Source organism: Glycine max, chromosome 11 (assembly GCF_000004515.6).
Source record: "Glycine max cultivar Williams 82 chromosome 11, Glycine_max_v4.0, whole genome shotgun sequence".
Lineage (NCBI taxonomy): Eukaryota > Viridiplantae > Streptophyta > Magnoliopsida > Fabales > Fabaceae > Glycine > Glycine max.
In genome coordinates, this window is record NC_038247.2 from 9565893 (window position 1) to 9579345 (window position 13453).

The window sequence follows — 13453 nt, forward strand, 5'->3', positions numbered from 1 at the left end:
GTTAAAATATGTGAAAGTTGTTATAAATCATTTCAAGACACCCAGGATTTTTTCACGTTCTGATTGCATTTCCAAACACATGGAAAATTTTTATAATCTAAAATTATGTTACCGAACATTTCAACATAATTTTGAAGAATCCAATGTAAAACCAAATGCTAAAATTAATAGTGCTCATTTGATGTAAAAAATCACATTTATGATCGTTTCCAAAATCTAAAAGCTACAAAAATTAAAAGGAATCAGAATCATTTTTTTTCCTTAGAAAAGAAATAGGGTTTGTATAAGGAAGCTAAAGTTGGTTTTGGGATGTGAAATATGAAACGTTGCATACGGGTACAAAGTGGTCTGTTTATGGAGGAATGATACCACTTTTGAACGCATATAAACAAGAAGCTTGCTCTATATTGTTTCGTCCCAATGACTACAATATTCTTGATTATTTTGGAAAGTTTTAGGGATATTAATAGTGGTAATTGGCAGAAAGAGGCATTAAGATGATAAATCGAATGTATTATCGTTTGACATGATGCACCATTTTTGAAAACTTGGAATCTTTTTACTATAGCATTTTCACAATATCCTCAGCCTTTGTAACCATTCATCTGTTGGAAATTAGACAGCCATCAGGTGTCGAAAAAAGAAATTTGAGTCCCTTGACCAAGAGATGCGTGAAAATAAAAATGAGACGATATTTGATTCTAATTTAAATTAAGTTTATTTTTGACAAAATTAGGTAAAAGGTAATTAGAAGGTAAAAAGTTAGTTAAAAGCTGAAAAATTAATTTATTAAATTATAAATATTTGATAAGATTAACTAGTGTAATAACAAAAAAGTATAAAATGACATAAAAATAATAAAATTATTATTTATTTAAAAAGATAACAAGAAAAATAAATAAATATACTAAGGTTAAAAGTGAAAAAATATAAAAAAATAGAAACTAACCTTTTAAAAATGTTATGTATTTAAAAAAATGTTAAAACTACTAAAAAATCTTATTTATTAAATAGTTAAGCAAGTTTTTTAACTAGTAAAAAAATTAAAAATTAACTCAAATGTATTATTAAACATAACGTAAGTCATCTATTAAATATATTCAAATTTTTATTTTGCACACTTTTTCATTAAGAACACCCAAAATTCAAGGGGAGAGAAATGATTTTCATGATTGTGGACGCAGATGTTTCTATTTATGAGAAATGCTAGTGATAATTCCTTTTTACCATAATTATTTCTTATTTAATTTATTAAAAAATATCAAATTTAATGGATTTCATTTTCATATAAAAAAAGTATGATAATTTTTAATAAATTTCAATTAATAACTATGAAAAACTAAAAAAGAATGTAGAAAAAAAGTTGTCAACATTCTTCTACTTTTATCCATTCAATTTTTACACAATAATGTATTAACTATTTAATTCATAATAGAAGTTTTATTTATTTCATCAATAATATATATATATATATATATATATATATATATATATATATATATATATATATAAGAACTAAGAAGCAATAGTACACAACTAATCCTTGAGTAGTCCCAACAACTTTGTTCAGTTTTATAAAGTGGCATTTATTTATTCACTATTAATCTATTATAAAATGAACCAATGATTGTTGCCTTTAAACTCAAATGTCATTATTATTTATTCATTATTTTTCAATTATAAAAATAATATTAAAAAACATATTTTTATTTAATTCTAGTATTTAACTATACATAATATTAAGATTGTTACTCAAGATTAAAATTGCTGGTTAAAAAAAAAAAAGACTAACAGTAAAGTAGTAGCATAAAAAAGATTTAAATATTTAAGATGAAGGTTGTTGGGGGGTGGAGGAAGACAAAGGCAAAGGCGTTAAAAGGTGGTGGGAGGGGGGAAAAGCAAAATCGTTTTCAAGCATACAGTAGAGAAGAAAGAGTGTATGTGTGTGTCAACGTGCTAACATAAATACAACTGCTTCTCTTTCTCTTTCTCTTTCTCTTTCTCTTTTCATTCAGGTGAGATCAATGCACTTCCATTTCCACCTCTTCTACCTCTAGGGTTTCTCACTTTCTTCCACGCATCCTTCTAACTTATTCAATTCCCCTTACATTCAACTCTCCTATGCCGAATCTGCAACAATTACACTAAATGAATTGCTAACAACACGCACACAAACTCTCCGTCTTTTTTTCTTTTTCTTCTCTCTTTCTCTAAGAAGAGCGCGCTTTCTCGTCTCTCCTCGTTTTAACAGGAAGCGCATCGCATTCGATGGGTGATACGAAGGTAGTTTAAGTTTAATTGATTCTGTTCTTCGTTGCAATTTTGTTTTTTCCCGCAGAATCCGTGACCGTGCAAAGATGTGTTGAAAAAAACGGTTTCCTTCTTCTTTACGCTTCACGTCGTCGTTTTGTTGGAGTGCCGTGTGAGAATGAATCATCTCCGTGTTCGTTATTTTGATTTGCTGAATTTCCGTGTATTCAGATCTCTTGAGTGCACTGTAGATCTCTTACAAATTGGAACTGTATTTGCCTTGTTATTTGGAAAATGTTTGATTATAATATTTTAGTAATTTTATTTATTTAAAGGTAATTCGGTTTAACTTAATGGCCTTTTGGCACGTGGTTAAGGTTTTCCTGAGTGAAATTAGCATCATCTGCTATGGCATTAGTATTATTCACACTGCCATTGATAGTTTTGTTAACGTGCTCATATTTGTATGCACTTTGTATTTTGGTTATCTGCAATAGGTGTTGATTATTCTCTATCTTTTAGGAAAGAAGTGGGTTTTGCGTGTGGCCAGATGCGAGACAACTTTGCTTAGGGAAAGGTCTTCTATATGGATTTATGCGATTATTTTCAATACCATTAAAAACATTGCGTGGAGCTAGTCGGTCGCTGAGAGTAAATCAATTTTGCAGTGTAGTGAATCTATCGTCCTCATTGCAGATAGAATTGGTGAGCAGATCTCTTCTTCCTTTTTTAAAGGTTTTTTTGTGATGCAATTAGATTAGTATTTAGTCACTCAAGTTGCTCAAGCTAATAAGCTCTGGAGCAATATGCTGAAATTCTAGTGTGTGCTGTGTTACTTATCTCATTTTTCTTTTTGAATTGTTAGGTTCCATGCCTTAGGGACAATTATGCATATCTTTTACACGATGTGGATACGGGGACAGTTGGTGTTGTTGATCCTTCTGAAGCTGCACCTATCATAGATGCGTTGAGCAAGAAAGATTTAAATTTAACTTACATAATGAACACCAACCACCATCCTGATCATACTGGTGGAAATGCAGAGTTGAAAGAAAGGTATGGTGCAAAGGTATGATATTTTTATCTTCTGTAGAAGTTTGTTCTATTTTTAATTAATACTACTATAAATGTGTTGTCAGCAAATGTTAAGAGAAGACATAAAGTGAGGTTACTTTGATTTATTTGTAACATTTTGTTGTCTTTCAGGTAATTGGTTCAGAAATAGACAAGGAAAGAATCCCTGGTATTGATATCTATTTGAGTGATGGAGATAACTGGATGTTCGCAGGCCATGAAGTGCATATATTGGCCACACCTGGTCACACCGAAGGTCACATTTATAGTCTATTTGCATTAGTAAATATTCTTGTTGTCTGCTATTAGATATATGATTAAAACCAGCTCAGTTTTGGCTTGTTACTTTGGCTCTTTTATCCTCCTGCAGTCTTTTTGACTATATAATACATTTCTATATTCTCTTCTAACTGCCATGACCCTGTCTATTTAATCTACAATTTTCAACTCCATGGAAATCTAAACTATTTTCTGTGCTTTTATCTCAACTAAACTCCTGGTTTTGTAGTTGAAATCATTTATGTTGGCTTAGCCTGACTTGCATATTATCTGCCCTCATAGAATCCCAGTAAACTTCCTTTCTCATGGCTAGACTCTGGGATTTATTGTAAATACCATGGTGTAGGACTTTTCTATGAATGTTTTTTGGGTTATTGCTTTGGATAGTGGTCTAGTGTTAGGCTATGCAATTAACATGCTCAAGGTGTTTGCTAATGTCTTTTATTTGATTTTCATAACTTCAACCTGTTGATCCTCACTTTTCCAATTTACTATCTAATATCTATTTGTACTATAAGCAGGTCATGTAAGCTTCTACTTTCCGGGTTCTGGGGCAATTTTTACCGGAGACACTTTGTTCAGCTTATCATGTGGCAAGCTCTTAGAAGGAACCCCCAAACAGGTTGATTTGAATTGCATTTAGTTTCACATTTTTTTTCTGGTTGTACATTTCTATCTTTAGGGACAAGTAATTGCCTCTTGTTGCAATATTTATTTCTTGTTTTATATATCTCGTTTTAAATTGAACTGCCTGCAGCCAACTTCAACTGCAAATACCTGCAGGAAAGGCTAGAACTATAGTGATTTAAACAGCAACTAAATGAGGACTTTATGATATTTGAAACTTGTATTCTTTTGTGAATGTAAATGCCAGTAATATGGTAGTTATTTGACTTTATTTCTTGAAGGCCTTGTCTAAAATGAGGTTATGATGTTTTTATTCTTAGTTAGACAGATATTCTCCATGTCTGCAATCTTAGTGGGAACATTTGAATTGAATTATTAGGATCTTACTTGGATAAGACTAATTAAATGCTTACTACTATGCCATTTCCTACTAATTACTACGTTAATATCAGAAATCATTTGTCAATAAATATTATTTTTTTAGTGGTTATAATAATGTTTTTCATATTTTGACTTTGAATATATGTTAATGTAAAAAAAAATCATTTGTATATTATGTCATATTGTTACAGAAGGACAAGGCTTTTGTTGTTGTTTATATATATTGTATCATATAATGCTTGCCTATATGTTGAATATTGGATGTTGATTTCTAGATGTTATTGCAGATGCACGATGTGGCTATGAATGCAATCCATTTCTTTTATGTTGTCAAGTCTGTTACTTGATAAGCTAGTCATTAATTTTATCTTTAATTATTGAGAATTTCTTCCCTGTTACAGATGTTATCTTCTCTTAAAAGGATCATGTCTTTGCCTGATGATACAAGTATTTACTGTGGTCATGAATATACATCGGTTAGTTGTTTCCATTCTCCTTCTTTATTTTCCCTGCTTCTTTTCTAAGCGGGCTGCAACATTGACTTTGGTGCTTTGAAATTTGGCAGAGTAATTCAAAGTTTGCCTTGTCTATAGAACCTGAAAACAAGGAACTTCAATCCTATGCTGCCCATGTAGCTAACCTTAGAAATAAGGGCTTGCCCACGGTAATTTTCAGAACTGAGCTTTGTTAATGGATGGTTTCAAGTGCCCTCTGTAGGGGTTCTTCTTCACTAGAAACACCTGTCTGTCATAACTCATTGTTACTAAAGCTTGCATAGTCTTATTAGTTGTTGTTGTGGTGGAATTTTGTGTTTTTGCTTTTACCATATTACTACTGTTCTCTTAGATTCCAACTACGGTGAAAGTGGAAAAGGCTTGCAATCCATTTCTTCGCACATGGAGCATGGAAATCCGGCAAAAACTAAACATTGCAACCACAGCAGATGATGCAGAAGCCCTGGGTGTTATTCAGCAAGCAAAGGATAATTTTTAGAATTTTTTAATTAAATATTAAAATTCTTAATATACTTATTCTGTATAGATTAGGTTAATGAATCCATCAAATGGAATAATATTTACTTGGTGTTGTCGTAATATAATTTTCCAATTTTCTTTGGGTTCATTTGAGATGTAAATTAGATTTCAGTTTTGTTGGCATGATGGGAGTCAAAATCATGATGGTGCGTGGAAGAAGCTCATCACTCAGACACTCCCTTCGTGTTAGCATATATATGCATATGTTGAGAATTATTGAGAAAGTTGTATTTTGATCCATTGCACTTTTGTGATATGATGATTTTAAATATTTCAAAGACTAGCTTGTACATATAAGAGCATTAACGTTGGGTTTATCAGTAAATTAGGTTGACGACATTTGGCATTGTCTTGTACTCTTGAATTACCCTGTCATATGAAGGCATGAGTTGTCAACGCAAGCGGTTCATCAGTCTCTACTATGATCATTTTATAGACACAGACATTTCGGCTACAATGTTACATAAGATTTTGCGATTGATGGCATATGACCTCAAACCAAAGGATAGAGGATGCAGGCATTAAAATAATGTATTCAGGCATGGATTTGATTTCAAAAGTTTTGTTTATACGTTTTATTAACTTTCATCAAATATCATATTTTGGTCCGGTAGTGGTCGTTGCCTCGTTGGCCCTAGTACCGACTTATTTCACAATGTCCTCACTTTAGGAAGTAAGTTGAGTAAATTTTGAGGAAGATTGATGTGGAATATAACCCTTTACGAATAGGACTCTCAAGTATGGTGGGTTGTTGTTACTCTCACTTTTTACGTTGATGGATGAATTCAACTAAAACCCGAATCTGGAACAGCTTGGGCATTAATCGCCACTCTTCAAAGAAACAGACAACGCCATCATCATCCTTCTCGAATATGACAATTCATACTTTATATGCTAATCCTCTGTGTACAGAAAATTATAGACCAACCCATGTCATCTCATATCTGTGGGTATCACCCCATAGGATCATTATTTGGTTAACCACTTCCAAATTGGTACAGTTGGATGTGTGTCTTAACTTTTACGTCTTTTGTCTCACGAGTCAGAAATGAAATGTGCAAGCACTGCAATTTAGTAGGCCCCCCCACAGCCAGTGTAATCAGTAATGCAAGTAAAGTAACACTAACGTTATGTAATGGTTATGGAATGATCAATTCTTTTCCTACTGTACGGATGTCTCTTAATATATTATATTAAAGAATAATTTTATTTATGATATATAATTATTGCTGGTTTAAAAAAATTTATTCACAGTAGAAATCAAACACAATTCTCTCCTTAAATATATTATTTTCTATAATGTAAAATGGGTAAAATTTTACACCACTATGTTAATTTTATGAATTATGACATTATGATTAGTTTCTCTCAGTTCCTATATATAAAATTCAATAATCTAATTAATCAGAATTTAAAAAAATAAATAATTTAATTGATAACAATAAATTTATAATTTTTTTAAAACTATCATTGTGAGTCTTATAAAAATAAATAAATATTATTTTAAACTTAAATTTTATAAATAAGAATGAAAATAGTACAATATAATAATAATAATGAGTGTTACTAATACATTCTTATGTTGATTAAAGATTTAAAATCGGTTGGAAATTATGAAATTAAGAGAGAAAGTTATTAAGTAAAAAATGATACTGAATTTTATAAATTTGAATGAATTTTGTTTATCCAAAAGTGTGCGAAGAGATTTCTCTAATAATAATAATAGTAATAGAAACAAATGTAATGGTAGTTGTTCTCCCTTCATGTTATTTGTAGCATCGGCATCAGAGTTATTACGCGTCATGATCAGATTACTAACCCTCGGCCTTCCCTTGTCGAAAAGATTCCAAGAGGGGGTCCCCACCCACTCTCAGTGCGATTTGCATTGCATTCACAGTTTCCGCGCCAAAGGAAAAACGCAGAACAAGACGAACAACAGGTTCATTTAGCAAACTACACTCTCTCTTTCTCACTCACATCACATTAATTACGTTGCACACGAATAATTCAATATATGATATGTTACGATACGATACCACACGACATTAAACGTTCGTCGTTTTCGCAGCGTTAACAATGGCGGTGGTGGACGATCGCTTCGCGGATTTGAACCCTAAGACGTGCGTGGTTTTAGGCGGCAGAGGATTCCTCGGAAGATCGTTGGTGCTCAGGCTGTTGAAACTCGGTAACTGGATCGTCCGAGTCGCCGATTCCGCTCAGTCTCTCCAACTCCACCACTCCGAGTCTCTCCTCGAACAAGCTCTCTCTTCTTCTCGCGCTTCTTACTTCCACGTCGACCTTCTCGATAAACGGAGCATTGTCAAAGGTGCACACCGCCTGATTTTCTTTCAATTTCGTTTCAAATGAAATACTCACCGTTTACGGAAAATAACAGCAGTGGTTGAAAATTGAAATGCGTCTTGTGCAGTTCTAGAAGGTTCCTCTGTTGTCTTTTATATGGATGTTGCCGGCGTCGATGTGAATAACTTCTATACTTGCTATAAGCTTATGGTTCAAGGTTCTCTTCCGTTTGTTGTTTTAATTATTCATTTTAATTGTTGATTTGATGTTTTTGGTTGTGTAATTTTATGTTTGATTTTTCAGGTGCAAAGAATGTCATTAGTGCTTGCCGGGAATGTAGAGTGAGACGCCTGATATATAACAGTTCGGCAGATGTTGTAGTTGGTGGTTTGCATGATATTCGTGATGGAGATGAGTCGTTGGCGTATCCGTGGAAAGTAAGATTTTTGTTGAACGAGCTTTCTTTTTTGTTTTGCTACTTGTTGATGGCTAGATTAGATGATTTTGTTTTGCGAATGAATAAGCATTTTTAATAGGGGTGTGTGAATTGCAGACTAACAACACGTTAAGTGACCTTAAGGCTCAAGCGGAAGCTTTGATCCTGAGTGCCAATGACATTGATGGCCTATTGACATGCTCTCTTCGTCCTAGTAATGTTTTTGGACCTGGTGACACAGAATTTGTGCCATATTTTCTCAAATTAGCAAGATATGGTTTTTCAAAGGTAGTTTTCTTTTTGCCTGGAATTTGTTATTTTGGTTTGTAGTTGTACATTTATAGGATTCATTTGTCAAATCGAGGGGGGGTAGAGGGTTATTTTTAATAAAATTGCCTAATGTAGGCTTTGCAAAAAAAATGTTTTGCATTCTTATAATCAGGTTGTAATTAACATATGTCGGTTTTGGCAAACACTTGAAAAGAAATTATTTAACAACTCTTCCCTTTAGCCAATTTTCCCTCTCAAAAGGTCATGACCAATGGACAGATTTTGGATTCATGCAACATCTTGGAGTTCTTTGTTGTGTAACTATTTGAATAAATCCCCCCTGCCCCCCTTCCTCCTCTCCTATAACAAAATAGTGTTGTCTTTCTAAGCGTGGGAGGTAAAGATATTTGGTTTGGTCTTTAACTGAGTTGTATGATATTGTGTGATCTACGTAGCTTACCTCACATAGTGGGATAACACTTTTGTTATTGTTGTTGTTTTCATATATCATGTGATTCATATTGGTTGGTGTTGCTGACTTCAAGTCTTTATTTTAGAGTAACAATTTCTCATTTCAGTTTATTATAGGGACTGGTGATAATCTTTCAGATTTCACCTTTTCTGAAAATGTTACTCATGCCCATATCTGTGCAGAAGAAGCCTTAAATTTCCAAACGGTTTCTGTGGCAGGAAAGGTGTGTATATATTGAATATCAATTTACTGCTTGCTCTGATCAGTTATTCATGCATAAAGTATTTTTCTTTTTGTGCAGACATTTTTCATCACAAATCTCGAGCCTATGAAATTCTGGGAATTTCTCTCACTTTTGTTAGAAGGTCTTGAATATCAAAGGTAAAAATGAGCAACCTGTTTTGATATATGAGTGGCGTTATATTGTTTTCAATGTTACTGATGTTTAGTTGTATATTTTGACATGTTTGTATGATATAGCTTATGGGAGTTTTAGAAGAGGAAAAAAGCTTTATAAATTACATTTTCTCTGCTTGCCACACTGACTATTTCCTGCCCATTTAGGAGACATCATAACAAATTAGCACTTTCTTAGGTATATTTGCTCCTTTGGCTTGCTATTTCATTCACTTCTGGAGGCAACAAAGGGCTATTTGTGTTTTTTCTTTATTGCCAATTTGTGACCTCTTATACTGTTAACCAAGTCAGAAAAATCCTTGCTTTAATTGCAGGCCATTCATCAAACTTCCTGCTAAGTTGGTGCAATATATTCTCTCAGTTTTAAAGTGGGTACATGAAAAGTTGGGATCCAGATACTTCAGTTATCCTTTATTAGTTCACTTTTTTCAGTTAGCTTCATACACCCGAACTTTCAACTGCATGGCAGCTCAGAAAGATATTGGATACTCACCAATAGTCTCCCTCGAGGTTTAATTCTTCTTCCTTCTTTTTAAATTTTTACTTGTTAAATCCCCTATATTCTTGTTACTTCCCACTGAAAACTGAATTATACGGGGTGTAACTTTGCAACAACCTCCAAAGAGGCAAAATGAAGATTTGTTGAATAAAATAAGGCCGTTCCTTTTTCAATACTGCTCAGACCCACAATCCGACACACATACAGATACACAAATTAGGCTCTTACTGATATTTTCCTGTCTATGTGACTTTATGATGTTCTAAGAGTGAAATATACTGTTTGGCAATGTTTATATATAGCCTGGAATTTCTTACTCTTAAGATTTGCATTTATATTTGCCAATATTGGATAATACAGGAAGGAGTCACATTAACCATAGAATCATTCTCTCATTTAGCCAGAGACTCATCTTTTTCAAGATGCTGCAGTTCCACTGAACAGTCAAAAGCAGATAAGCTGCTGGGTGGTGGAAAAGGTCAAAAACATAATGCTTTCTCTTGCATTGCAATGTTTACATACATCAATTAAGGTTTTCTATCCTTAGTTAATGTCAAAGCAATTTTTGGTGGTAATGAAACGAATTGGAGCATATTGATAGGTAGGTATACCTTATTGCATGAATATGTGTCTTATCTTGTTAGAATAGTTAACTCTTAATCTGCAAATTAACTAATTAAACTAACCCTGACATAAGTAAAAGGGAGGGCAACACCACCATCCATAAATACCTTGCTAGTAGGATTGCTTGGATATTTGCATTTTCTTGTTTACTTTAAGGGTGTGCCTGGCTCAAATGAAAATTTCTTTGCACTAGTATGGTGCATGTTAAATGTAGTCGTGTTGAAAGAGAAGTGCAACTCATTTGCACTCCGTACTAAATTTTAACCTCTCCCTATTGAACTCAGAAGTGAGCTGAAATTGATTCTTTTGCCCATGTTTTTCTACTCTTGACCTCACATTGAGGACAGAGAGTAATATCTTTTTCATCCCAATCTACTTTTACTCCTCTCCCTATTTTTCACCTTCCCTGCCAAGTGTACCCTTGGATTGCTTCAGTAGTGTACTTCTCTTTTGTTAATCTTCCATCCATACTAGTTACTACTTCTTGGTATATAGTGTCTTTGGATCATAAAAATGAACCCTCTAAAATTATTGAGCAAATGGATTTATTTTATCATTTATAATCACTTTGGTAGAATACATTTGAGTGATACATCATTATTAAACTGAATATTTGGCAGTACACATGTTAACTATTCTGAACCATAATATATTATAAAATTGCCAAACCAAATAATTTTTAACTTTACTTTTACAGTGGCTGACATTTTGTTGTGGAGAGAAGAGAAGAAATCCTTTGCATGTTTCCTTGTGCTGGTTTTGTTGTTTTACTGGTTTTTCCTTTCTGGAAGAACTTTTATATCAGCTGCTGCGAGACTTTTGCTGTTTTCCACATTACTTTTATATGGACATGGTTTTCTGCCATCAAAGTTGTAAGTGCATGCTCATAAAGACTGAGACTTTAAATTTCTGTTTTTTTAACAGATTTAGGAAGCTTTATGCCTTCAAATTTTGTATAGCACTATTTTCTTATGAAAGCCAGTTGCTTTATTGAAATGATGCTTCGACAGTTGGTCGTCCCACATCCTGCTGGTTACATCTTTGGCATGGCTGATATGTTCTAGGCTTCTAGCCACAGCTTACTTATTTAATTAAATTATTTTGAGAGTAATATGGTCTATATCTCAGCCATAAAGGCTACTCGTATGTCACCACAAATCAGTGCCAAATACAGGAATTACGTAGTATACATTTAATGAACACTTAAAAGATTGTTTTGGGGATTTTGGCTCTTAACAACTTGTACCTGCACTGGAAAAATAAACTGTTCTCTAAGTACTAACTGTATTATGATACTTTTTGACAGATTTGGTTTTCATATACAAAGGATACCCACGACGTATTTTGAGATCTCTGATACAGCAGTAAAAGATTCAGTTACCACTACAGTATATCTTTGGAACAGGGGTTTTCAAAATATAAGTGGCCTGGCCCAGGGGGACGATTGGTCTGCATTCTTCAAGGTAAAAGATGCAGTCTCCTTTTAAAAAATTAAAAAGAAAAAAAAACGAAAATCCCCTCTTTTCTTGTTCTAAAATTAAATTTATTGAAATTTTTTTTAATATATGATGTAGGCATTATATGTTTATTGAGAATGCATGTACTCTTTAATGTCTGGATGGCTGGATCTATTGTTTGGTTTTGGGGAAAAGGGTTCTAAGTTTCTATCTTTTAATTGGTCTGCGGGTCACCATTTTGCTTTCTGTCTTACATACTTGTTTGAGAGGTTGGCTTGAAAGAATGAATAATTCAAACACGAATGAAGTTTTACTACATGTAGAGATTCCGGGAATCATTGCCTTTATGTTTAGTTTTTGTAACCGATGCAGATTGCAGTGTTTCTTTACCTTCTGAAGTTGATCCTGTCAGAGTTGTTCACGAAAATGATAGGCATAGGTATGGAATTGTTAACGTGAGTTCCAAAACTTCTTCGGTTTGTGCCCTTTCATTTTTACACAATCTGAATTGTTTGTGTAGGTTTGGCGGTCGCATTTATGGCATTTTTTGTTTACGAGCAATATGAATCCGAAATTGATGGATTGGTGGATTTTCTGTTCACCAGTTTGAAGGAGTTCATGATACATTTGATGAGAATCTCACCTGTTTCGATATCACGGCTTCTGCATTATCAGGAGAACTTTCAGCACTAGGAAAGGTAAAAGACCTGAGATAGTAAAAATGAAGAGTTTCTTGCTCTGCGATCTTAAAACTCCAATACGCTATCTATTTATACCAAAAAATTGAAAAAAGAGCTATGTCCCATGAAAAAGATAGGGAAAATATAACCACATTTAGGAATGCCCTCTCTCTCTCTCTCTCTCTCTCTGTAATCACAATTGAACTACTGAATCAGGTCGAAGATGTTGCTGTTTGAAAGAATTGTGATATTGGTACTCTTTTTTAACTATGGAAATATAGAAACAGATTGATGGTTAATTGACAACAATAGTTGTACAAAGGGAATGTGCAGTTGACTTTCACTATAAAATTTAAGATTGGTACGTGTTGCAATTATGTAAAGGACAAAGGCTTATCATGTAAAGGAAAGAAGCATGGGCTACAATAGTGCAATGCACTACGTTGACTCGTTGAGTAAGCTCTACAAATATGGTGCGTTCTATACTTCTATCGTTTTCTGTTCCCGTCTCCGTCACACAATATAACATCATATTTAAAAACAAAAAACCAAAACATTATATGGAATATATTTATATATTTTACTTAAAGAAGTGCAAGGAAATCCAAGCAACTTACTCAAACAGTGAGGAAATAACATAGCAATCAAGCTT

General features: G+C 33.4%; 2 protein-coding genes across 4 annotated transcripts; both read left to right on the forward strand.

The window, feature by feature from the left end:
• The first annotated feature begins 1862 nt into the window (after positions 1–1862).
• Positions 1863–5984, forward strand: GLYII-4 (putative hydroxyacylglutathione hydrolase). Of its 2 annotated transcripts, none has more exons than NM_001353889.1 (8): positions 1863–2283; positions 2773–2955; positions 3116–3319; positions 3457–3580; positions 4125–4225; positions 5013–5087; positions 5177–5275; positions 5458–5984. In NM_001353889.1, the coding sequence occupies exons 1-8, from the start codon at positions 2269–2271 to the stop codon at positions 5602–5604; spliced, it is 948 nt and encodes a 315-aa protein (NP_001340818.1). In that variant the 5' UTR covers positions 1863–2268; the 3' UTR covers positions 5605–5984. The 2 variants fall into 2 exon arrangements, with proteins under 2 accessions (NP_001340818.1, XP_014619495.1); XM_014764009.3 differs by having other exon boundaries at positions 1873–2015; positions 5458–5923.
• Positions 5985–7430: 1446 nt separating this feature from the next.
• On the forward strand, positions 7431–13175 carry LOC100814147 (3beta-hydroxysteroid-dehydrogenase/decarboxylase). 2 transcript variants are annotated; one of them, XR_005887131.1, is made up of 13 exons: positions 7431–7584; positions 7714–7971; positions 8074–8163; positions 8250–8383; positions 8500–8670; positions 9231–9347; positions 9426–9505; positions 9856–10051; positions 10401–10518; positions 11362–11536; positions 11971–12127; positions 12476–12560; positions 12642–12773. XR_005887131.1 is itself a non-coding variant. In XM_003538992.5 (13 exons), exons 2-13 carry the CDS (start codon positions 7722–7724, stop codon positions 12812–12814), a joined length of 1728 nt encoding a protein of 575 aa, XP_003539040.1. In that variant the 5' UTR covers positions 7431–7584; positions 7714–7721; the 3' UTR covers positions 12815–13175. The 2 variants fall into 2 exon arrangements, 1 of the variants encoding a protein (XP_003539040.1); XM_003538992.5 differs by having other exon boundaries at positions 12494–12560; positions 12642–13175.
• Positions 13176–13453: the final 278 nt, after the last annotated feature.